At 37.3% G+C, this 27,882-nt stretch overlaps 1 protein-coding gene across 3 annotated transcripts in view; it reads right to left on the bottom strand.

Annotated features, from left to right (window-relative positions):
• The window catches only part of ZNF277 (zinc finger protein 277), a 141,101-nt gene that overhangs the window by 55,936 nt on the left and 57,283 nt on the right, over window positions 1-27,882 (bottom strand). For all 3 annotated transcript variants that reach the window (XM_003811229.5, XM_008963613.4, XM_063606352.1), the window contains exon 2: window positions 4,566-4,767. In XM_003811229.5, the coding sequence (XP_003811277.1) occupies window positions 4,566-4,767 (202 nt within the window). The remainder of the gene's footprint in view (window positions 1-4,565; window positions 4,768-27,882) is intronic.

Here is a 27,882-nt window from a genome sequence, read left to right as displayed (position 1 = left end):
TTTTAAGCTTATAATTAAGAGGTGTCAATATATACATTTCCTTTCGGATGGTATGGGCATTCAGATAAATTGTAATCAACTGAGTGATAGAATAAAGATAGCAGATCTTCAGTACATGCTTCTTGTGGCATTTTTTCCCACTCACTAGAACATATTGTTCAAATTTAAGAGCTCATTTAGTACGTCTCTTCTGTATTTTTCCTACTTCTCTAGTTTACTGAAAGCTACAATTGCAGCTACTCAATATATAAAGGCCACTAAGAAATAACATGTGGTAGGAACTCTATTTGGATGAGTGATCAAAGTATTTCATACTTCATTAAAAATCCATAAAAGTAATTACTAGGTCATCAGCAAATACTTTTTTTCTTCCAAAGGAACTTCAAATCATGTCTCACAGAATTGTCTCACAAAAAATCCTTGTTGCAATATCCTGCCTGCCCACCCCCACTGTAATTGGTATGGTTATTGACATAGTCATAAAGGTTTGAAATATGGTTGTTAATTAAGTAGCAGTGAATGTGTGGAATTTAATATAGAAAAGGGTAAGAAATAAGAAGTTAACATTTATTTTCCAGAGCAATTTTATCTACTGAATAAAGCTAGCAAATAGCTCAGTATAAATAACTATGTTAAATGGACTCAATGGAAAGATTTTTATTTTTGTTTTTATTTCTTCTGCCCCAGGAAGTTTTAGTGTTATTTTGTTTCATAAAAAAATATATATTTAGTATGAAAACTTATAGCTTACTTCTTGTAAACCACAAGTTAAGTCCATCTCTTATTTATTATCATCTTCATTATCTATTGTACTCAGAAGCAACAATTCCTCTTGAGTTCTGAGTGAATGTGTTCATGCCAAATAAATCTCTCATGTTTCCTCCTCCCAACCCTACACCTTATACTTTGTCTTCTAAAATTAGAAACAAGTTACATGATATTGAGAAGATTCCAACTTAACTTTGATCATAACAATCAATACCTGGATTGTTTGGGAGAGGAATTTTTAGTTTCCTTAAGTAGTAGGAGGTTATTATCTAAAGAAGACTGGATACAGTCAAAGGTATTTAAAAGCAACAGAGTTTACTCAGATACATGCCTGATCAATTGGAATTAATCACATTTATACCTGCTGAGAGTGAAAATTTTACTTAATTAGAAGGACAGTTGACAAGGAAAATCTAGGTTTCCATATTTCAAATACATGTTAAAGATACACTTTAGAAAGCACTTATATCAGATATGCATCCTTTTCTTTTTAATTAAAGCATCCATTTTATTGTATATCTGCATTTAGAGCATGAATAATCCCAGCATTTAATTACTGACTCCTAAGTCCCGAGACCTAGTAAATAATTCAATTTTTCTGCCCACGTATGCATAATAGGATAATGAGATTAATAACAATGATACAAATAGAGAGATTGATTAGTACAAATATAGCTACTTAACTATGACACATAAGCACAAAGGAGAATACAAACTCTGATTCAGACATTCCTCACATACTTTACGGGCAGAGGAGAAAGAAAAATCTTAAACTATTCGATTATCACTGGTAGTTAATAATATTCTTCTGCAATTCCTGAAGGAAGATTTGTGTTTATATGATAAAAGGGAATAAAAGAACAGTTTCATGGCTAGGCACGGTGGCTCACACCTGTAATCCCAACACTTCGGGAGGCCGAGGTGGGTGGATTGCTTGAGCCCAGGAGTTCTAGACCAGCCTGGGCAACATGGTGAAACCATAAAAATTTAAAAACATAAAAAATTAGCCAGGCGTAGTGGTGCATGCCTGTAGTCCCAGCTACTCGGGGAGGCTGAGGTGGGAGGATTGCTTGAGCCAGGGAGGTGGAGGTTGTACTGAGCCGAGGTCGTGCCACTGCACTCCAGCCAGGACTCAAAAAGAAAAATAAAGGTTTCATATTAAAGAAAAGCTGACTAATAGAAGCCTTAGGAAAGAATAACCCATGTAGTATTTCTTTCAATGGTTGAGTATGAATTAGAAGATCTCTAGCCTAAGAAGTGTCTGAAACAAAATCAAAAGATCTCACCACATATAACTGGGTTGCATATGAGAAAGCTCCCTCTGAGAATAAAGACATACACACACATATATTTTAATGAGAATAAAGAATAACAAATGATAATGAGGAGCAGAGAGTATGTCCTATGAGAGCATGTAGGGAATTAGTTTATTTTAGCAGTTGGCAATATATATCATTCAATTAACTGTCCTCCTATCTCTGATACCTGATAAGGCAACACCAAAAACTTCAAAAATAGTAGTGCTGAGTCGATATAAGGCAACATACACAGAAGGCACATGGTAAATATTCAGTATTGGTGCTAGGCAATAAGGACAGAGATGAAGGCTAGAGAATAGTTATCATTACCCCTGTGGGTATGCTGGCTATTCCAACTTAAACTATCTTTCCAAAAGTTTAGATTATTTAGAAACTTGAATGAAATTTTCTCAAAAGCTATATTTTACAAATGATAATTAGGTTTTTAGATTAGCATAAATACAAACGGAAAACTCAAACGATAGCTGCAGAAAACTAAGATTTCAAATATACCTTTGGTAATAAAAATACAAATAAAAATTTGCATTTTATCTACCATTTATCAGGTACACATGTCTCAGGCACTAGCAGATGCTACACATACTCTTCTTTTTTTTTTTTTTAAGAAAGGCAGACTGCCACATGCAGCACTTCATTTGGATGTGTCTGGAATCTTGGAAGCTTGACTACCCTATGTTCTCCTACAAATGGACTTGAGAGCTTGTCTGGAGGTTCCAGCAGGGAAGCGCAGCTACTCGTATACCCTTGACCAAAGACTGGTCCTCTTCTAGTGGAGATGGTTGTCCTCTTTGACTGAGAACACAGCTTTGGGAGGCATGAACATGGAGTGGTGAGGGAGGAAGGGGACAGCCACTTAGCCAGCCAGATCAGCCGAATCAACCCTGGCGATTAACGGGGTGACAGATGTCACGGCCAGATCGCCCTCACATTCCATACTTTGTTTTATGTAATATTCAATAACCGTGAGGGCTGGTGTTACCCCCATTTTATAGATGAGAAAATCAATGCTTAGAGTAGTTAGGTAGCTTGGCAGGAAATCACAAGATTAGGAAGTGTGAAAGCCTGCACTCAACCCCAGGCTTTCCTACTTTCATAGTCAGCTCTTAATAATACAGCTTGCTCTTTTGCAAGACCTATCATAAGAAAGAAGTTGTTTGCTAGGAATGTTTTATATGGCTTGGGAGAAACAGAGTTTAGATGCAGGGGTATTCAATGTCTGGGCTACTACAATGTTTTATGGGGAAATCAGGACAGAATACCTCAAAATGGGACCTTACCAGATACACCAAATTTTATGCTTTCAGTAACTATACAGGGAAGGTATTTCTCTTGGACAACTACTTCCAGAAATTATAAATTGGGAAAAAAGGAATCAACCTCATCACAACATTTAAACTGAGATTTGTTTGGGCAATATCCTTTTGGCTTGAAAGTCTCCAAGGATCCCATTCCCAAACACTGCCTTTTGAGTGTCCTGTTGCCAAGTCTATTCTGGAATTACTGGAAGGACCCACTCAGAGAATGTCTATGGCCTAAAACATGAGACATAATCTGGGAGACATCAATAAGATCTACAATGTCATGGAATGCTGCAAAGTGAGTATTATCTACTCTTTGGAAAGTTCATCTCTTTAGAGAACTTATAGAAAATAAATTAGTATGTGACATTCTCAAACTTACAGACTCAAGAAAAATAATGTAAAGATTTTTTTGAAGTCTGAGAAGTTGGCTGGGTGCAGTGGCTCATGCCTGTAATCCCAGCACTGTGGGAGGCCGAGGTGGGCAGATCACCTGAGCTCAGGAGTTCGAGACAGGCCTGGCCAACATGGTGAAACCCCATCTCTACTAAGAATACAAAAATTAGCTGGGCATGGTGGCAGGTGCCTGTAATCCCAGCTACTCGGGAGGCTGAGGCAGGAGAATCGCTTGAACCCGGGAGGCAGAAGTTGCAACGAGCTGAGATCGTGCCACTGCACTCCAGCCTGGGTGACAATAGCAAAACTCCATCTCAAAAAAAAAAAAAAAGTCTCAGAAATACAAAAGAGTTGTAAAGTTTTTTTTTTAAGTCTAAGGAGAAACCTGAAAATGAATATGAATTTTCATATTTGTATGGGAATTATTTTATATATAGATTATGTCACTCCTTTAATAAACAATACATTTAATTCTCTTTCTTAAGAGACAGGGTCTCATTCTGTCACCCAGGCTGGAGTGCAATGGTATAACCATAACTCACTGCAGCCTCGAACTCATGGGTGCAAGCAGCCCTCCTGCCTCAACCTCCCAAGTAGCTGGAACTACAGGTGCATGCCATTGAGCCTAGATAATTTTTAAATTTTGTTTTTAGAGCTGGCATCTTGAACTACTACTGGCCTCGGGTGATCCTCCCACTTTGGCCTCCCAAAGTACTAGGATTACAGACATGAGCCACCACACATGGTCAGATTTAATTCTTTTAAGGACAAAAACAGAACTTACCTTTGGAAATCAGCAACCAACTTGACATCAGCTATGACAATCTTATGCTCAATAATCATGTGCTTCAGAAGTTTGTCTTGTTCAGCCACAGGAAAATGTTCTTCACAGAAAATACAAGGCACAGATGGAGAACCTTCTAAAGTGGTGGTGCCACCTGGACTTTCTGGCAGGGAAAGCGGCTCCAGGATACAATCCTTACTGTCTGGAATAGACAAAAAAAAAAAAAAAGAAAGAAAGAAAGAAAGAAAAGCTGAAACCAACTCTTCATATGGATGATTTCCCACCTCCTGCATTAAAAAGATCCTAAAGATATTTACATGTCTCCAAAAAGAAAAATACATAGTGCTGGAGAGTAGGATACTTTATTATCATTTTAAACAGTGTTTGTAGCCCAGAGGCAGGGAGTATTGCAAAGCAGCTCAAACCCCTCATTTGCTTGCTTGAATGGGGGAAACCCATTTGTCAGGGCAGCTGTTCAAGCCTTCTTCTTGGACACTGGCCAATGGCAGCAATTCCCGGGGTACTTGCAAGGGGGAAGGCTGCAACACTCTGGGTTAAGGTTCTAAGGCTCAATTGTGACCTATGGCTAAGAATCATCACACCAAGGGAATAAATGGTATACATTAAGGCGACAGATGATGCCAGGCCTGTCTGTTAAGTTGCTTCCTGTCACATCTGCAAACTCTTTCCTGTTTCTGATTATTTGTCACAAACAAGAACAAAGCTCTCACGCTGGGTAGACACAGTATGTGCTGGGTGGCCCTCACGGCAATTTTCTATGTTGACTTATGTTTATCATTTGCCTATTACACAAGTATGCATTACAATTCAGGCTTCTGTGAACAAATAGATGACTGCTCGATCACTAGACATATGTGATGTGGTAAACATTTTTCCTGGCTATATTATTCCTCTTCCTAACATCTTCTACAGCATCTTTAAGAGCTGAAGTATGTGTAAAGTCTATGTCTCTCATTTCAGAGCCTAAAACCACAGCCAGTTGTGACAATAGCCCCCTTTAGTCTGCCAGAGTGGACGCCTACACCTGTCACCTTATACAGGCTATTTAGTAGTTAGTAATCAGGAAACTGGGGTAAAGAAACTAGGGTAAGGCCTCTGGCATTTGCAGAAAGTCAGGCAACCTTCAGAAAGAAGAGAACCTTCTTCAGAAAGAAAGACACAAAAACTAAGCCACAGACAAGTTTTCAGAATTAGGTTAATATTAGTTCTCCCGTTAAAGTTTCCTATTTTTTCCCCTTACTTTATCTTCTTTTTAAAGGTATTCTTAATTTATGAATTAATTGAATCAGTCACTGGTACACTGGTGACCATGGCTTGAGAATTATGTAAGTGCGGTGGCTCACATCTGTAATCCCAGAGCTTTGGGAGGCCGAGGTGGGCGGATCATGAGGTTAGGAGTTTGAGACCAGCCTGGCCAACATGGTGAAACCCCGTCTCTACTAAAAATACAAAAAATTAGCCAAGTGTGGTAGTGTGTGCCTGTCATCCCAACTACTCGGGAGGCTGAGGCAGGAGACTTGCTTGAACCTGGGAAGTGAAGGTTGCAGTAAGCTGAGATGGCGCCACTGCACTCTAGCCTGGGTGACAGGGCTAGACTCCATTTCAAAAAAAAAAAAAAGAAATTTCCTATTTTTTTTCTTACTTTATCTTCTTTTTAAAGGCATTCTTAATTTATGAATTAATTGAATCAGTCACTGGTACACTGGTGACCATGGCTTAAGAATTATGTAAGTGTGGTGGCTCAAGCCTGTAATCCCAGCACTTTGGGAGGCAGAGGCAGGCAGATCACGAGGTCAAGAGATCAAGACCATCCTGGCCAGCATGGTGAAACCGTGTCTCTACTAAAAAAATACAAAAATAAGCTGGGCGTGGTGGTGCACACCTGTAGTCCTAGCTACTTGGGAGGCTGAGGTAGGAGAATTGCTTGAACCCAGGTGGTGGAGGTTTCAGTGAGCAGAGATCATGCCACTGCACTCCAGCCTGGTGACAGAGCGTGACTCTGTCTCAAAAAGAAAAAAAAGAAATTATATAAGCAATGTAAGAGGGCAGCATTCATTCATTCACTTAACAAAAATCAACTGACTATCTACAGGGATGTTCAATGTTGCATGATGTTCAGTGCTACCAAGGTTAAAGTGCTCACAGTCTGTTTGAAGGTACAAGTAAGTTAAAAATATAAAGAAATGGAGAATGTACAGGGTTTACAGCAGCAGCGGCTGGGGGAGTCACTTAACTGAGCTGGAGAAGGAAGGTGTCCCATAGAAGAGGGTCTCTAATACATCACCCAAACATACTCTAGTCACATTAAAGTATGCTAAATCAAACTGTTTATTTTTGTTCACAAAATTAATATCAGAGAAGGTGAAAACACATAGGATATACATGACAGTACGGAGAATATTTAAAATACATAAGCCCTTTAGAAGCACTATTAACAAAACTGGTGTTATCAATTACTATATTTATTAAATTAGGTCATGAAATCAAGGAGTTCTGGAATTCTACAGTTCTTCAGTTGTAGGTTATATTTTTTAGTAGTAGGTTAACTTTCATAGGCATTTAAACTCAAATGTGAAAAACAGAATGGGGGAAGAGAGATAAGTAATATACTTATGAAACTCTATGATAGTATTTTACATCCACTAGTATATAGCTACAAAAGGCAGCATATTCTAAATAAAGGTAACATTAGTAAATATTACCTGCCATGTAGGAAATAACAAGTACTATATTACATCCTTTCCACAGATTTAATTGAGATATACAGAAATTTATTGGTTTGACTGCTGAAAACAAGCCTATGGTATTAATAATAATCAACAGCACAACTAACATTTATCAGCTACTTGCTATTTGCAAATTACCTGCAAGGTGTGTTAGGACATTTTCCTAATTACTTCTAACTATCTTATTCAGTAGTACTACCATAATCCAATCTTCTAGATGAGAGAATCAAGATTTAGAAAACTTAACTAAGTTCCCAAAGTCACAATGTTAGTCAGTAGCCTAAACATTCTGAGTTGAGCCTAAACTCAAACACTATGCTGTTCTGCTCCCTGTACCAAATGGCATTTCTCCAACTGTTTCTTCTTTAGTATGTATATTTGGTGCTGTGAAGTTATATATATACATTTATAAGCTACTTTGTATTTATATGTACTCTGACAATGTCCTCCAGTCTCCCTAATACCCCATAGCAATTCTTATGCAAATATCAGTAGCCCACATTGTCCAAAAATCACTAGAGTACAGTTCATCTCCATAATTTTCCTTATTTTTTCCCAAGGTTTTATTGCAGTCTATTATTCCTCTGTGGTTCACTTGTTTTTCCCTTTTGTATGTCTAATGCTCAGTTTCTCTTTTTTCAAATTGTTCCTAAGAGAATGGACCTAAATATTCACACATACGAGAACCAAACTGCCTGTGGTTACTGCAAAGGTCTAGAAACAAAATCATGAATATGCAAATTTCATGCAAGAGAGACTTGTGGTTTGCGAGGTATTAAGTTGTATTTGGGGGCTTGAGTTAGTATGTAACAGAGTCTCACTCTGTTGCCCAGGCTAGAGTGCAGGGGCACAATCTCAGCTCACTGCAACCTCCGCCTCCCGGGTTCAAGCGAGTCTCCTGTGTCAGCCTTCCGAGTAGCTGGGATTACAGGTGCCTGCCACTACGCCCTGCTAATTTTTGTATTTTCAGTAGAGACCAGGTTTCGCTGGCCTGGCTGGTCTCCAATTCCTGACCTTAAGTGAGCCTCCTGCCTCGGCTTCCCAAAGTGCTGGGATTATAGGCGTGAGCCACGGCACCCAGCCAGAAAATAAGTTTTAATATAACATTTTTAGATAAGAAGATTTTAAAGTTTTCTCTGATTCCCAAATGATTTTTTGGCACCTTGCTCAAAATTGTAACAGCATTGATCATATGGAGTAATTTGTTTATCTCTTCATCTTCTTCGCCCCGCTTCAGGCTGTTAGCCCTTAGAAGGCAAAGTAAGTCCTAGTTGTCTTTATTTACCTGGCATGTACACTGAATTAACCTGCTACCCCACTATGACTAATATAATCATTGTGTATTTATTTTGTGCCAGGCATTGTTAACTTCACATGTACAGTATTAACTCAATTAACCCTCACAATAACCCTATGAAGGAGATTCCACTTCCATCCCTGTTTTACAGATGAAGGAACTGAGGGGGTGAGAGGTGAAATGACCTGCCTGCAGCTATCAAGTGATGAAGCCAGGGTTTGAATCCAACCAGTCTTGCTCACACTTTAGCACTCTTAACTAATACATAAGAGTTTAGATCTTTTCCTATAGGAAGTAAAGCCACTTATGTTCTAAACTGATATGAGAATGGACTGGAAAGAGGAAGGTCTCAATCTAGGGAGACCAGGTGGGAAACTACTGCAGTGTCTAAGCCTGAGGGCTTGTCTGAGGCAGCAGCAATAGCAGTGGATAGAGGAGAGGAGAGGGACAGAGGCTAAATGTACAGTTCTTGATTACTGACTGGCTACAGGGAGTTAAGGCGAAGCCTCCCATGTTCCTGGCTGGGGAGATAGCACAAAATGAAGTGCCAGTCACCAGTCAAGGAACACATGTAGAAAAGCAGGTTTTGTTTGTTTTATGGCAGGGAAGGATAATAAATTATATTTTAAATGTACTCACTTGAGCTGTTCAGAAGTTAGACATTCCTCTTATGTCCGATACATAAGGGCAGCACAGACTGGTGTCTTATGTGATGCATTTGTACTATTCTGTCTTCCAGGCCCTTCTCCAGGTTCTCCTGTGGGCTTGGCCCACCCCATCTCTCCATGCCCAACAAGAGCAAATATCTCTGTTGTAATTAATTATTTACGTGTATACCTCTATTACTGTGCTAGTCTGTGAACTCCTTAAGGTCAAGGAATAAGTCTTATGTATTTTCATGTAGCTGGTGTGGTGGCTCATGCCTGTAATCCCAGCACTTTGGGAGGCCAAGGCAGGCAGATCACAAGGTCAGGAGTTTGAGACCACCCTGGCCAACACGGTGAAACCCCGTCTCTACTGAAAATACAAAAATTAGCAGGGCGTGGTGGCACAGGCCTGTAATCCCAGCTACTCGGGAGACTGAGGCAGGAGAACTGCTTGAACCCAGGAGGTGGAGGTTGCAGTGAGCCAACATCATGCCATTGCACTCCAGCCTGGGTGACAGAGCAAGACTCCATCTTGAAATAAAAAAATAAATAAAAATAAATAAAAAAGAATCCAGTGGCCTGGAATAGCTGAAATAGCTATCGAATGGCTGGTATTTGATAAATGTCTGCTGAATGAAGACATAAAAGAATGAATAATGGACCAAAGGTACTCAGTTTCTAGGAAAGTCCTGTTTCAGGGAACACCTGTGGCTGTCTTTAGGGGAACTTTCTCTGCCTGAGATTGTGCGTAGTCCAACTATATTTACAGCCAGATGTTTAGTGCTATGGGCCTTGGTGTAACAGGCCCACTAGTAAATAATAAGCAATGATGTAAAAATTACATTGAATTCTAAGATAACAATAAATATTGCTGAGAGTAATAAAAGTGTGTTATATTAAATTAGAAATTTTTAAATTATTTTTTCACTCTTCATGTAAGTATACTCCCCAGTAAGCAAGGAACAAGTGGCATTTGGAATTCAGAGTAAGTAATACCACTCTACCAGAGGATGTTTATATGAGATAGACCTGAATCCTGAATACATTTTAGCTTAGAGCAGTGGTTTCCAAATTTGAGTTTTATCACCTGGAGAGCTTTTTAAAAAATACTGACTTCAAGACCTTACTGTAGACTTAGAAAATGTAATTTTTACCAAGCAGTAGTCCCTAGACCACTGCCTGGAAATCAGTGGTTCAGAGGATGATCACACGAGGATTGTGAATATCCTGATCATATAACAGCGTGGGTATTTTAAACCTAAGGAAAAGCCCATAAATTAGGTGACATGGCCTTGCGGCAAGGCTTATCTGACAGTCTATTCTGTCCAACAGAGAGTCTCTAAATTACTAAGCACTGGACCAGCAGACATAATTCAGTAAGATTTGTCTGACAGATTACTTCCAGCTGTCACTACAAGTGTCACATTTATATCTTACTCCATGGTAAAAGACAATAGAGGCTGGGCGCGGTGGCTCGTGCCTGTAATCCCAGCACTTTGGGAGGCCGAGGTGGGCGCATTACTTGAGGTCAGGAGATCGAGACCAGCCTGGGCAACACGGTGAAACCCCATCTCCACTACAAACACAAAAAAATTAGCTTGGCGTGGTGGCTGGCACCTGTAGTCCCCACTACTCGGGAGGCTGAGGCAGGAGAATTGCTTGAACCCGGGGAGCAGAAGTTGCAGTGAGCTGAGATCGTGCCACTGCACTCCAGTCTGGGTGACAGAGTGAGACCTGGTCTCAAAAAAAAAAAAGACAATAGATACAGAAATATATAATCCTCTGCCACAGGGACCTTGAACCCTAAAATACAAAAGGAAGTAAATTACGTCTATCCTATCTCCTTTTAGCAAAGAGGCAAACATCTTGGAAATTCTGCTTTGGCCCTAAATCCACTTTGCACATGTGTTACACATTAACAACAAATTATCTGCTCTAGTTCTCACTTTGAACAGCAACTCTGTTCAAATGAACTGTAAAAAAACACCATTCCAAGGAAGTTGAATTTTTTAGGAGATTCTATGCTGATTATTAACATTTTTATTGATTCTGGGGAAGACCCTCAAAGTGTCAAATTATTATTCTAGGGAAGCGCTTCTCATACTTCTTCAATGTGCACATAAATCACTTGGAGGTTTTGTTAAAATGCAGATCCTGATTCAGTAGGTGTAATGGCCATGGAAACGTGCCATTCAAAGCTCCTGCTGCCATGAGCATAATTGACAAGAGGATCTCAGGTGTGGTGCCCTGAAATCCCATTTGCACTGAAGCTAAGCCTCCCACACGCTGCTCTGAGTCAACAAAAAGGGATTTATATCCAGCATGCAGTTGAACCTCAAAAAACACGAATTTGAACTATGCACATCCAGGAAATAAATTACACAGGAATTTATTTCAATAGAAGTTTACACCTAGTGTGCCCATCTCTCCTGCATCCCCTTCCACTTTGTCCATATCTTCAGCCTCAGCCACACCTGAAACAGCACAACCAATCCATCCTTCTCCTTAGCCTACTCAATTGGAAGACAATGAGGATAAAGACCTTTATGACGATCCACTTCCACTTCTTGAGTAGTAAATATATTTTCTCTTATGTTTTTTAAAAATATTTCTTTTTTCTAGCTTATTTTATAGTTAGAAATGCCGTAGATAATATATATACAAAATACGTGTGAATTGACTGTTTGTTATGTTCTGGTCAACAGTAGGCTCCAAGTAGTTACCTTTTAAGGGAGTAAAAAGTTATACACAAGATTTTCGACTAGGCAGGGAGCTGGTGACCCTAATCCCTGAATTGTTCAAGGGTCAGCTGTATATTAAAAACTCATACAACTCAGTAGCATAAAACCCAAATAAACCAGATTAAAAAATAAGCAAAGGACTGGAATACACATTTCTTCAAAGAAGACATACGAACATCCAACAGGTATATGAAAAGGTGCTAATCACCAGGGAAAGGGAAATCAAAACCACAATGAGATATCATCTCATACCTCCTAAGATGGCTATTATTAAAAAAAACCCAGAAAATCACATGTGTTGGCAAGGATGTAGATACATTGATAACCTTGTGTACTGTTGGTGGGAATGTAAAGTGATGCACCTTATGCTATCAAAACCAATTTGGAGGTTCTTCAAAAAATTAAAAATAGAACTATCATATGAGCCAGCCACCCCACTTCTGGTTATTTATCCAAAAGAATTGAAAACAAGATCTCAAAGAAATATTTGTACTTTTATATTCATTGAAGCATTACTCAGAATAGCCAAGAGGCAGAAATAATAGATGTATAGACAAAGAAAATGTAGTATTTAAATACAATGAATAGTATTCAGCCTTAAAAAGGAATGAACCTTGAAGATATTATAAGAGAAATAAGCCAGTCACAGAAGGAAAACGAACTACACGATTCTACTTATATGAGGTATGTAGTCAAACTTACTGAAGCAGAAAGTAGAATGGTGGTTGCCAGGGCTGGGGAAAGTGGGGAAAAGGGGAATTACTGTTTAATGAGTATGGAATTTCAGTAATGGAAGATGAAAAAGTTCTAGAGATCTGTTGTACAATAATGTACATATACTTAATAGTAGTGTACATTAAAAAATTTGTGAAGAGGATAGATTTCATGTTATGTATTTTTTTAACCATAATTTAAAAAAATGGAGAGCAGGAGAGAAAAGTCAAGGCTGGAGGAATTATGGCCCCATTACTTCCCATTAACCAACCCTGACCAAGTTATTTAACCTTTTTTAGCCTGTTTCCACAACATAAAATGAATTAATCAAAATATCCACCTGATAGAGTGTTCCACCCGACAGAGTTGTTCTAAGTGTTAAACAAAGAAATTAATGTAAAGCACATGAGTGTCTGACACACATGGTCAATTATAGGTTAGTTTCTATCACTAATCCTGGTAATAATGAGAATGGTTTTATGTTTGAGGATGAAGAGAGATGGGCATCATATGCACTGATATCTATTAGCAATTCCTATGGATTAATTAAAAATAAACACTCTAGGGCCCCAACACAGATTTAAAGAATTAAATCACGTAAGAGTGAAGCCGAGGTTAGGTTGGTGCAAAAGTAATTGCTGTTTTTGCCATCACTTTCAATAAAACAGAATAAGCCTACTTCCCAAATATCTACTCTTAGGTCCTGACATACTGTTGAAATTCTAAGGCTTTTGCATTCTGTTCATCACTTTGTTATTTCTGCAGAACATTAAATTAAGAGACAAGGGAGAAAACACAAGGAAATTTTTGATATAGACATAAGGAAAAGTGAAGGGATTTATATTGATAGCCTCAGTTTTCTGAGAATATGAGATAAGCTCTGTTCATATTGAAGACAAAGGTTAAAAAAAAGGGGAAAAGATTTGGAACTACCACTATGGAGAATGCAATCTTTTGGAGACAAAAGATAAAAAACAAATGATCCTATGGCAGTCCTGAAGGCCTAACTAAGTTAGCCTGCTGCCTTACTTTTAGTCAAACATATGTTTTAGCAATACATTTGTATTTGGTGCCTAAAAGAGACTGATATTTTTACAATATCTATTCTGGGTTTTCAAACTATGTAGTTTTATATAAACACATATAGGTAAATAAATATAATGATAAGACAAATAGGCTATTTTAAAATCATCTAACCTGATGCTGCTCAACATAACTTTCTGTGATGAAAAAAATGCTCTATATCTACTCTGTCGAACAATGGTAGCTATTAGGCACATGCAGAGATTGAGCATTTAAAACATGAATAGTGAGACTTGGGAATTGAATTTAAATTTAGTTTTAATTAATTTAAATTTAATAGCCACAAGTGGCTATTGACTAGTCTATTAGACAAGACAGATTGAATTTATGCAGATGTTCTTAACCTGAGGTCAGTGGGCACTTGATTGAGAGACTGGGGTTTTGGGAATTCAATGGGAAACTATATAAATACTGTGTGTATGTTAATTTTTTCTGGGAAGAAAGTCTCTTGATTTAATATTAATAGATTCTTGGCCAGGCGCGGTGGCTCACGCCCATAATCCCAGCACTTTGGAAGGCTGAGGTGGGCAGATCATGAGGTCAGGAGATCGAGACCATCTTGGCTAACATGGTGAAACCCCGTCTCTAATAAAAATACAAAAAATTAGCCGGGCTGGTGGCACGCGCCTGTAGTCCCAGCTACTCGGGGGGGCTGAGGCAGGAGAATGGTGTGAACCTGGGAGGCGGAGCTTGCAGTGAGCCGAGATCGTGCCACTGCACTCCAGCCTGGGCGACAGAGGGAGGCTCTGTCTCAAAAAAAAAAAAAAAAAAAAACAACAGATTCTTAAAAGGGTTCTGGGGACCCATAAAAATTTAAAAATCATGTATCCTGTTACTTATATTTTTCTATCATTTGATCCACCATTTTTATTTATAATGTGTAAGTGAATAGTGTCATTCAATTGGGATTTCAAACAACAAAATAACTTACTAAAATAACCATCATTCTGGTTATTCTCATTTTGCAGTCAGAGCAGAAAGAGATAGCCTGAAGACAGAACAGGCCATAGTTATACAAGGCATAATATGGAAACTACAGATAAATACCCTTGGTAAATGTAATTCTTAATATCTGGTTATCACAGTGCCTGAAATCTCCACCATTAAAGTTAACCCTTTGGACTACTGTTTCTGGAAGTAACATGTTACCTTTACATAAACACAACAATTTACTAATAATAATTGCTATAATTAATTTTCTATAATTTACTATAATTAATAGGAGTGGATTCTAAAATTATGGGGTTATATATTCTGGAAAGTCTCTAATAGGGCTAGATTACTGCATCCTGTCTACAACAAAAATTTATTTGAGAAAAGGCAACAAATTTTTCCACATAGACTCAGGGAAAACAACTCTTTTGCTCCCCGTCCAAATTTTTATTTTTACATTCTCATTCTATAAAGAAAACTCTGTTTTAGGTGTTAAGCTTTGTAGCATCTTTTGTCATCCGACAGTTTCTAGGGAAGCCCATTTGTTCAATTTATAAGCAAGCATAAGCAATAGCAAAGATGAGACACGCAGGGGTTGAATAAGAATATTTGGCAACTATCCTACCATAATATTAAAGCTATTAACTCGTCCAACCTTTCTAGAAATACCCAGACATTTCTTTCTTATACATTCCCAAGGTACTATCCATCCATCCATCAGATTCCCCCACAATGGGCTGGGAAGTTGGTTATTTCCAAATCTATTCTTTTTGTCTAGAAAACTCTCAATGAGTTCAGGAGCTACTAAAAAATGGACTCAGCAACAAACCATCTGGTAGACTTGAGGTGGACCTCTTTGTAGAAATGGCTTGATTTCCTATCCATATTATGGGTGAATTACATGGTTGACAATACAACACTGATGAAGCTCCTTTCCCTCTTATGTCACCAAAGCACTGCAGATTCTAAGATTTTGACTGCTGCCCCATTTCCATGTGGCATTTCTTAGTTTCAAACTACCTAATGATGAAAATGTGGTTAAACTTCCTTTCTCAAGCAACTTTGGTAAAAAAGTGGGAAACTAATGGTGCAATGGTTACATTTCTTGGCTATAGATTATGAATGTTTCTGGTTTATACATGATACCTTCTTACCTTAATCAATTTCATAAAGAGGAATCAGTGGTGTCTACGTTAATAATGCAACAGTAACAATGATGTGGAAGCAGCTTTTTGAAATATTATAAATTCATGATAGAAATAAATACTAGGAAGAGAAAATAAATGGATTAAAAACAAATCCCTCTTTAATATGATAAATTATTGATTTATTTGTAGATTTAAATCAGACAAGATTTCTGGTGTTAAAAAATACGCTTTAAAACATATATGGTTAAGTATATTCAGTTCTATAGAAATACTTTCTATAACTCTACTGTTTAATGCCAGTGAGATTTAGAATCTAAAAGGAAATGAAATGAAGGACGAAGGACCATACTATATGTTATATGCTTACTTTACATACTCTTTCACATCAAAGACATTTCATTTTCTCTACTGCTTTTACTGTGCACTACTGAAGATACTTCAGAGCATTCAGATTAAGACTACTACAAGTTCTTACTTTGATAGGGCCAGGACTAGGAATGCTGGGGCTCTAAGTAGAATTCAAGGCTGGGTGTATACTGTGTTTTTTTTTTTTGTTTTTTTTTTTAAGAGGCAGATACTAATAGGAACTAAATTCTCAACGTTATTTCCTTACTACCAGTAGAAGGAGCAGACATTAGGGATTTGGGAATATAAACGTAGGATGATTTTTCAACAGTAAAGGGGAAAATAAGCAAAAAAGACATTAAAATCCTAATCTTGGTTCTGGTAAATCTAATTAACCAGAATAACCCATTGCAAACAAGCTAGTGATCTGAACAGGATGGCCAATGTAACAAAAGACACTGACAAACAAAAGGCTTTTTGGCAAGAATGGGAACAAAGTGACTGGTAAGTGCTTTTATTTATTTGGTTCTATAGAGGAAGAGATAGAAAAGAAGGGAAGGTAAACTCTGACACAGATAGATTTGACTGGTTATTGGCCTGTGTTATACTTTCTAAATAAGTGATGACCAATGGAAATTTCACAGTACATTAACAGACGTTGGATTTAACCTAATTTAATTCATTTGATATGACAGAGTATTACTTTGGAAATAGTAGTCTAGTTAATACTTTAATGAAATGAGTTGGCAACTAGAAAATTGTAAATCACCTATCTGATGCCCCCTATTATAATTAATGTTTTACATAGAATCATAAATTTCTGAGTTATGGGGCTAAGATTATCCCTATTTACAAAATTAAGTAGCTATGACACATTTTTATTTTACTGTTTGATGTCTTAATTCATGAACACAACCAATATTTTAACATAATAAATAGTTTTGTTTTTATGGAACAGATAAAGAATGATTCTTTTTAGGCCTATAAAAGTTAATAAAGGCAGGGTGCTGTGGCTCATGCCTCTAATCACAGCATGTTGAAAGGCTGATGCAGGAGGATCACTTGAGCCCAGGAGCTCAAAACTGGCTTGGGTAACATGGCAAGACTCAGTCTTTACAAAAAATAAAAAATCAGCTGGGCATGGTGGCACACACTTGTGGTCCCAGCTACTTGGGAGGCTTTGGTGAGAGGACTGCTTGGGCGCGGGAGGTTGAGGCTTCAGTGAGCTGTGATCGTGTCACCTCACGCCAGCCTGGGTGACAGAGCAAAACCCTATCTCAAAAAACAAAGGCAAAATGAAAATTAATAAAAAATAAACTTTTGAAAGTACCATATAACCACTCATTTAAATTCTTATTTTTGAACATGTGAATTTCTCAAACTTTTCTAACAAGATATATATATATATATCTCATACTATATATTAATATATAATTGCTATAAAGCAAGACTCGATTTGAAAATGAAAACTAATAAATTGTCTTTTAGTTCTAGTATATGAGATAGAAACTTTCTTAAATTAGGCAAGTCTTAGCTGATACTCATTTTATCATCACAATTTTATGAACTTATTTCCCTGGAAAGTAATTCTCCCTTCTAGTTCACTTTCAGGCAAAAGGCTCTGCTAGATACTGAGGAGCAAGCAATTGAAGAAAAAAAATAGAGCTACCTTAACCTCAAATAACCACATTTTTTTTAAGACGGAGTCTCGCTCTGTTGCCGAGGTTGGAGTGCAGAAGAATCTACATCTTTTCCACCAGAGAGGGTGGTTATGTTCACAGACACACCTAACACAACTTTAGAATGTCAGGGAGCAAGATGGTTGAATAGAAGCCTTGACCGGTAATCTTCCTGGCAGGAACACCAAATTGAAAAACTATCCACACACAAAAAAATGCACCTTCATAAGAACCAAAAATCAGGTGAGCAGTCACAGTACCTGGTTTTAACTTCATATCCCTGAAAGAGGCACTGAAGAAGGTAGGAAAGACAGTCTTGAATTGCTCATGTCACCCTTCCCCCATCCCCCAGCAGTGGCCATGTGGCCTGGAGAGAGAATCTGTATGTTTGGTGGAGGGAGAGTGCAGTGATTGTGCGACTTTGCATTGGAACTCAGTGTTGCCCTGTCACAGCAGAAAGCAACACCAGGCAGAACTCGGCAGGTGCACATGGAGAGAGCATTTAGACCACACCTAGTCAGAGGGGAATCACCCATGCCAGCAGTCACAACCTGAGTTCCAGCAAACCACGGGCTAAAGTGCACTTGGGTCGCAAATAAATTTGAAAGGCACTCAGCCACAAGGACTGCAATTACTGGGCAAGTCTCTGTGCTGTGCTAGGCTCAGAGCCAGTGGATGTGGGGAGCATGTGACCCAGTGAGACACCAGCCACGGTGTCTAAGGAAGTGCTTGTGCCACCCCTGGCAAACAGGCATATGAAAAGTTGCTCAACATCACTGATAATCAGAGAAATGCAAATCAAAACTACAATGAATATCATCTCACCCCAGTTAAAATGGCTTTTACCCAAAAGACAGAAAATAACAAATCCTGGTGAAAATGTGTAGAAAAGGGAATCCTCATATACTGTTGGTGGGAACACAAATTAGTATAGTCACTATGGAGAACAGTATGATGGTTTCTCAAAATACTAAAAGTAAGGCCGGGTACAGTGGCTCACGCCTGTTATCCCAGCACTTTGGAAGTCCGAGGTGGGCGGATCAGCTGAGGTCAGGAGTTTGAGACCAGCCTGGCCAACATGGTGAAACCCCGTCTCTACTAAAAATACAAAAATTAGCCAAGCATGATGGTGTGTGCCTGTAATCCCAGCTACTCTGGAGGCTGAGGGAGGAGAATCGTTTGAATCTGGGAGGCAGAGGCTGAAGTGAGCCAAGATTGTGCCATTGCACTCCAGCCTGGGCGACAGAGGAAGACTCTGTCTCGAAAAAATAAACAAAGAAACAAACAAACAAAAACAACTAAAAATAGAACTACTATGTGATCCAGCAATCCCACTGCTAAGTATATACCCCAAAGAAAGGAAATCAGTATATTGAAGAGATATCTGCACTCCTGTTTGCTGCAGCACTGTTCAAAATAGTTAAAATTTGGAAGCAACGTAAGTGTCTGTCAATGAAGGAATAAAGAAAATGTGGTATACACAGTAGAGTACTATTCTGCCATAAAAAAGAATGAGATCTTGTCATCTGCAACAACGTGGATGGAACTGGAGGTTATTATGTTAAGTGAAATCAGCCGGGAACAAAATGACAAACTTTGCATGTTCTCCCTTATTTGTGGGAGCTAAAAATTAAAACAATTGAGCTCATGGAGATAGAAAATAGGATAGTTACTAGAGGCTGGGTAGTAGGGGGTAGGGGGAAGGGAGTATGGTCAATGGGTATAATTATAGTTAGATTAAATAAGAGCTAGTATTTCACAGTACAACAAAGTGATGTACTGTATAACAATGTACTGTACATTTAAAAATCACTAAAAGAGTAAAATTAGAATGTTTGTAAGACAAATAAAGGATAAATTCTTGAGGTAATGGATATTCCATTTATCCTGATGTGATTATTATGCACTGTATGTGTGTATCCAAATATCTCATTTATCCCATAAATACCTGCACCTAGTATGTACCCATAAAAACTTTCTTAAAATTAAAAAAAAAGAATGTCAGAAGCATCAGAGGAGAAAAAAAGAACCAAGTATAATTTTAAGATAGCCCATATCTAGCAAGTAAGATACTAAATCACTAGATTCATGTCCTCCATTTCCAGTTACATGCCTGCCTGCTAAGGCAGGTGGTTTGGCCTTACTTTGAAGTATTTAATAAATCCTTTTTCTTCAAGTTACTTGGACCCATCAGGATTTGGGCTGCTTTTAAAAAATGTAGTTATAAGCAGTCTTTTAAAGCTCCTGCAAAACACCTGAGATTCAGTCATGTTCAGGACACTTAAAAAATATAATTCTCCAATTTATTTGTCTACTGACAATTACTCTATGTTCTCAGTGACATTAAGTATCATAAATCCCATCTCCATGATGTAACAGAATCCTCTACAAATATGTGACCACATCAGAAAGATCACTTGACTTCAAAGAGGAAGGATGAGGGAATAAAATGATGCTGGACAATAAAACAAGACACAACAGATTTTATTCCTAGCATTTCGGATACAGTATTAAATTTCCTGTTTTACATAACAAAAATAAATCCAAAAGGTGATAGAAATCTCGTATCTCTGAAAGAATAGGTTGTCTAGTTTACATAAATGGTACATGTTGCAAATTACTCATAACAATTAACAATGAATTCTGCCAGCAGTTAATCTGATTAGCACTAGCTTCAATGGAATGTCTAAATGGAACTTTACTGAAAATGACATCCTAATGAATACCATTATTTTTACTTTCAGGCAACAATTCTCAATCCTAACAGTATGTATGAATCAACTTGGGAGCTTTGAAAATATGCTGATATTTTTTACACAGAGATTCTAATGTAATTTCTTGATGGTGGCTGGGATATGTTTTGTATTTTATTTTATTTTTATTTTTATTTTATTTTTTGCTACTCCCAGCTGCTTAGACAGAGATATGCTTTATGTGAAAGCACAAACCACTGTTCTAATGAAAACTTGATATGATCAATTTTATAACTTTATAAGTTAGTATAAGAAGATAGACACTATGTAGAGTAAGAGTTAAAAAATGGTTTCTGTTTTTAGGAAAACATATTACCTTTTCTATAGGTTTTGGAAGAAGAAATATTTTGTGATAGATATTATATTTTGTAGATAGCTGATAAAAAAGAAATGATTATTTATGAAACACAATTAGACTACAGTCTTTATTAATATATGTTCCTTTGAGTCTGCTCATATATATTTGATAAATTGAAGAATAATGTCAGAATACAATATAAGTTGTATTGGTTCATATGTATTTTTGCCAGCACAATAGTGGTTTGAATCAATCAGGGCCGAGCTTTCTCATTATTAAAAGCAAGCCTCAGCAATACATACAGATCTTTAACACAACTCCTGAAAATTCTAAGTCCTTCCTTATAGCAAATAGGGACATTTTCAAGAAAGCCAAGAATGAGGATGAAGATCCCTCAAAGGCATTTCTTCCTGGGTTTTAAAAACACCTGACTGACAGAGGTCTATACCCAGGGTTAGATATTTAATTTTGATGAAACTGACCTCAATTTGACGTAAGTGCCCCCAAGGACCTACATTTTGAAGAAGGAAGCATGAATCCTAGAATTCAAGGATGCAAAGAATCAACTGGACTATGATTGTGGGTGCAAATCCAGTGAAGAATTAACCATATTACGCTTTTTTTATTGGGATTACTTAACTGGACTGATTCTGGATGTGAATCCAGTGGAGACTTAACCATGTTACTCTTTTTATTAGGATTTCTCTGGTTACAAAGTTCCATTGGTTTTGAACGATCTGTCCCTAGCCCTCTTCCCCCATATGATCTCTATTATTCTTATTGTGTGATTTTGTGGAATGCAAAGTTTTTCAGCAACACAAATATGGTATTAGAGTAGAAGTACCTGAATATAACAAAGTATTTTTAGGGAAGAATAATACACTGGGACAGACAAAGGTATCTACTGGCCAAGTCTGATAATACAGCTCAGCTTCTAGATTTTGATAAACCCTTGATAAAGAAGGTGGGATTAGGGAACAAAGGCATCCCACATACTGAAAAAGTGCTTCTGGTACAGTATATCATGGCTTACAGCTAGAAAGGACCTAGCATCAAAAACCCACTTTAGAGATAAGAAAGCTATGACCCAAAACCTTTTTTTCTACCAAGGCATCCTCTTTAGTGAAGTGCTACAAGTCTTCTTGCATATGCCAATGTCCACTATGATAAATGACTGGCTATCTTAACTGTTTCTACCTCAAGTTAACAACCAAGTTAACAATGAGGCTTTGTGCCTCCCTGATACAGTTCCAGTGTTTTTTCCTGCAAAACAATAATAAAATAGTGTTTGGTTTACCAAAACATGCTTTACAACTAATTGTCCTAGAATAATTTATTCCCCCCAAAATCCAGACACATAAATGCCATACAGTGAGATAAACATATTAAAGGGAGAAAGGTAACATAGTACCACTCAAGATTCCCCATCTTATGATTTGGGGTATTCATTCATGGAAAAAAGACACTGATATCAAAGAGATGTAGAGTCTTTTATTTACAGCAAATTGTAAAACAAAAAAACAAAACAAAAAAATCCATTGTATTTTAAAATTTAATTTGATAACGCATCCTAGGAATAAGATCATGAACAAATTCAAGGTCTTGCCATTCATTGTCCATATGGTTCTATACTAATGACTAACAAGAGGCAATTATATTTGAATACTGACAAATCAAGGTGTTATCAGTCAGGTATTATCATATTAATGCCAGATAACAAACTGTCCCAACACACAGAAGCTTAAGACAGTAAGTAGTTGTTTAGCTTACACTTCTGTGGGTTGACTGCATGGTGTAGAGATGTAGAATCTTAAAAGTGAAGAAACTCCTCAAAAATCTAGATTAAAACAAAATGCCCAACTGACTGTTTATCTAAAGTTATTAAGTGGCAATCAATGGAACCAAACCAGATGTTTGTACAAACCACATAAAACAGATAATCAGTAATCTTAAAAAAATTGAGAGTAAATCAAAATAAGCAAGCCAAGGAACAATTATATGCATTAAAAAACACCATGGTTTTGGTACATTTTACTCTGATCTGAAGGTAGGTAGTTATCATGATTCTAAAATATTTTCTACTTTGTGCTTTTAATTTTAAATATGCAAAAAAGTTTCAGGAACAATAATCTATACACTTTTTTTGTACTTCTTGTGTTATAAAATCACTCCAAATTTCTAGTGTTTACCAAATGATCCTATGTGGGCTAAGGATCTAGTGTTTACCAAATGATCTCATATGCAAACAGAAAAAGACAAAAAGCAACACATTGTAAGTCCTCAAGGAAGATATAGATAATACTAATTAGGAATTCCAAGCTCCTGAGAAAAACTGTTCTTTACCTGATGGTAAGTCCTATTCAAATTAAACAAATTAAAAAAAAAAAAATTAAGCCCTACAGCTTTCCAGTTCAAAAACTGATTCAAAATAGTCACTAAGCTGTGTTTTGTGTGTGTGTGTGTGTGTGTGTGTGTGCGTGTGTGTGCATGCAGGCATATGGTATATTTTCCCCCTAAATCTAAAATGAGCTTTTCTTTCCTGAAGGTCAACTCTGCTTCCTTTCCATTTTTGTACTTTCACACATGGTCACTTTCTCTGGACACTAGTTGAAAAGCTGTGACTTACTGAGAGGTATTTTCCTGATGGATTTGATTTATAGGAAAATTAAATTCACTTTCATGGCAAATTGTCATGAGGTACCTTTGACTTTCTAGAATAGGCACACAAAATCATTCAGATTGATATGAATGGGTCTTAACTGGGTCAGAGTTAACAAAAATGCATATCTGTCCCTATAAAAGAAAAGGGTTAGTTCCTGATGCTTGAGAATTTCACTCGTCTGTGGGAGCATCCAGGGAAATCTTGGTGAAGGTCTTGGCTGGGGCGAGCTGCCACCCCTGCTATTTTGAAAGTTCAGTGGGCTGACATCTCCTTTCTGGAAAAAGGAAATATCAATACTAGAGAAAACTTTCTTTCCCTCCATGCCTCTCAGGTCCGAAGCCTCAAACCTTCTACTATTTTCCTAGTCAGCCAATATCCCCTATCAGTGAAAGGCGCATTAACAAAAAGGAATAGATAAAATGGAAAAGAGAAGAAAATGAGGGGGATGTTTAGAAGTAGGCAAGAGAAAGAGAGAAAAAAAGGCAGCAAAAGCTAATCACATGCTAGCTATTATTAAAGGGTTGTGCATTGTCCTTTCTGTATTCCCATTTTATTCTCCAATCTTTTCTCATTCTCAATTCTGATTCTATACAGCCTAAAGCATTTAAGAAATAATACCTTTCAAATAGAATGTGATAATTTTCAGTAAGATAACTAAAGTTAAAACATATCAGGAAAATGTTTGATTGCTGAAACTGATAAAGATGAGATCAGCATCAAAAGATACTAGCTTTACCAAATCCCAGCAGTCCACTGAACAATGATTATTGATCATATATGATAGCCACTAAATAAAATACAGAAATGTAAAATAAGTTATTTCAGTTGTATAAAATAAGCTAAGGGAACAATAATTCTATTTAACATATCCAATATACATAAGAATACATTAAGAGGCTATAGCAGTGGTCAGAGTCTTTCAGAGCTGAAAGATGCTTTGCTCTGAATCTCACTGCAAGCTGCCATTTCTGCTGCGTTCTAAACCAGTGATTCACAATTAGGTAGAGAATATTGTTATAATACTTTGGGAAGCATTGTTACCACCCCCCACCTACCTTCCTGTGAAAACCACTGGAATGAACAAACCCTTACTCAAAAAGGAATAAAGAACAGAAAGTTTACGAATATCAAAGAGATGATTCCTACAGTTATTGGAATATAAGTATGTATTTTTTGATGCATTCAGGTTTTATTTATGAACTTCAGGAATGATTTATTTAAAATTTAACATTTATGTGACACTGATAATTCTCTAAGAGAAGACCCAGAACTATAAATAGCCCAGGGATATTTTGAAACCGAAAAAAACCACAACACTGCTGATATTACAAGTTTTTGGTGAAGCAATTCTTTTAGTAGTACAATAAAACTTCAAAGGTTTCCGTAGGATTTTCTGTGCTCCACATACATAAATTTTATAATTATTTTCAAAAGTCAGTTTGGTTGTTACGATATGCTGGTGAGGTCTTTCAGTATCTTATCTGAAATCTCAGAAGCTACTGCAGCTCTTACCCCGCTGTCAAAAAAAAAAGTCTTCATTTTTTGATATTTGAATTTATATTTAGTGACAACCCTGGACCAATGTTAGTAACCTGATGGCCAGACAGTAACTATATAGCAATCTTAAGAATTAAAAAGTAGGCTGGGCACTGTGGCTCTTGCCTGTAATCCCAGCAGTTTGACAGGCTGAGGAGGATGGATTGCTTGAGGCCAGGAGTTTGAGACCAGCCAGGCCAACATGGCGAAACCCTGTCTCTAATAAAAATACAAAAATCAGCTGGGTGTGGTGGCCAGTGCCTGTAATCCTAGCTACTAAGGAGGCTGAGGCAGCAGAATCGCTTGAACCCAGGAGATGGGAGGTTGCAGTGAGCCCAGATAGCGCCACTACACTCCAGCCTGGGTGACAGAGTGAGACTCCGTCAAAAAAAAAAAGAATTAAAAAGTAAATGTAACAATGTTATTCATAGGAATCATTTCCCTCTTTCTGCAGTAAGATGAAAATACTACTCACAGCCTCTATTTGTCCTTATCATTTAAAAGCACAGCAGAGCCAACAAAGTATCTGCCTCTAGTAGCTTCTTTCTGGACCCTTCCCTCTCCAAATACTGACCCTTCTTTTCTACAGAGAGGAACCCACTACTGGGTCTTTTACCATCTCCTCTCATTCAAAATGTAAAGGAACAGCTCTCAGTGATCTTCTTTACTTCTTGGTTGACCAATGTAATACTTTGATTAAAACTCTCACTAAATTATTTTGACTAACCCTTATAGTGTTTTGAAACAATTTTCTGAATTAAAAAACTGAACACATAGTTCACTGTAAAACTTTCAAGCAAAGTGAAAAGAAAAAATACCCATAATCTCACCATTCAGAAATAACCACCATTAACATTATGATGATTTTTCTTCATATACAGGCATACTTCACTTTATTGTGCTTTTTACAAATTGAAGGTTTGTGGCAACCCTGTACAGAGCAAGTCTATTGGTGCCATTTTCCCCCAACAGCACGTGCTCACTTTGTATCTCTCTGTCAAATTTTGGTAATTTTGGCAACATTTCAAAGTTTTTCGTATTATTATATCTGATATGGCGATCTGTGATCAGTGATACTTGATGTTACTAATTGTTATGTAATCGTTTTGGGGAGCTAACAAATTGCGCCCATATAAGATGTTGAACTTTAAGATAAACGTGTGTGTTCTTACTGCTCCACTGACCTGCCATTCTCCCCTTTCTCCTCCCAATTCCCTGAGACACAATGATATTCAAATTAGGGCAATGAATAATCCTGCAATGGCCTTTAAGTGTTCAAGTGAAGAGTCTCAAGTCTGTCACTTTAAATCAAAAGCTAGAAATGATTAAGGTTAGTGGAAAGGCAAGTGGAAAGCCAAGACAGATTGAAAGCTAGGCCTTTTGTGCTAACCAGCCAAGTTGGGAATGCAAAGGAAAAATTGTTGAAGGGGGCTGAAAGTGCTACTCCACTGAACGCACAAATGATAAAAAAGCAAAACAACTTATATGGAGAAAGTTTTGATGAAGGGAGAAGTCAATAAATGCCACAAACCTCATTGTTGTCTTTTGTTAAGAAATTGCCACAGCCACCCCAACCTTCAGCAACCACTACCCTGACCAGTCAGCAGACAAACATTGAGGCAAGACCCTGCACCAGCAAAAAGATGACAACTCACTGAAGGCTCAGATGAGCGTAAGCATTTTTTAGCAATTAAGTATCTTTTAATTAAGGTATGTATATTATTTTTTGACATAATACCATTATTGCACACTTAATACGTGTAAATATAACTTTTACATGTACTAGGAAACCAAAAAAATCCATGTGACTCGCTTTATTGTGAATATTGTCTTTATTGTGGTGACCTGAAACCAAACCCTTAATATCTCTGAGGTATACCTGTATATTTCAACATATATTTTTATTAAAATTTCAAAAAATACTTTCTTGATACGTTTTTTTTTTCTCCATTTAATAGCTACAAATAACTTTCCACACCATGGAATATCCTTCTATAAAATTACTTGCAAGAACCACAGCATTCTAACATTGAAACATAACACAATTTGTTTAACCGATTCTTCAGGTTAGATGCTTAGGTTGCATACATTTCTTGTTACCATAAATAAAGTTGCAGTGAAAACACCTGTACCTAATTTTTGCCATTTTTAAATGATAATTTTCTTGAGACAAATTATTAGAAGTAGAATTTCTAGGTCAAAGAATATGGACATTTTAATGTGGTTTACTTATATATTATGTTGTGGCTAAAGAAAGTTTGGGCATTAGCATTTAGGAGTTGCATTCTAGGCAAAAGTGTAGGCCAGGGCAATGGGTTTTGAATATTAGTATACATAAGCTAATGAATATTAGTGTACATAATCCATTGGCTTATGCACAGTAATATTCAAAACCCATTGCCCTGGCCTACACTTTTGCTTAGAAAAGGTCATTGTGGCTGGCAGGAGCTGGAAGCCTCCTATCTAGTCAATGTCAACCTTTGCTTTGAAATGCCAAGATATATTTTGTTTTCTAAGGCGCTGTTTTTGTTTATATTTTTCAATGTTTTACAACTGAAATCTGTGTTTCCAGAGGTGAAGATTCTGACAGAGAATTTATCCTTTTGAACAGAGGTAGCTCTGAAGAGCAGGGCCTGAACTTTCATGAAGCCTGAGAACCCAATAAACTGTACACAAAAATGTGTATATTTATATGCACATTTCTCAGGGGATAGTGTTCACAGCTTTCAACAGG

The sequence above is a fragment of the Pan paniscus genome, chromosome 6, assembly GCF_029289425.2.
Source record: "Pan paniscus chromosome 6, NHGRI_mPanPan1-v2.0_pri, whole genome shotgun sequence".
Classification (NCBI taxonomy): domain Eukaryota; kingdom Metazoa; phylum Chordata; class Mammalia; order Primates; family Hominidae; genus Pan; species Pan paniscus.
This window is presented reverse-complemented; position numbering and strand designations above follow the sequence as displayed.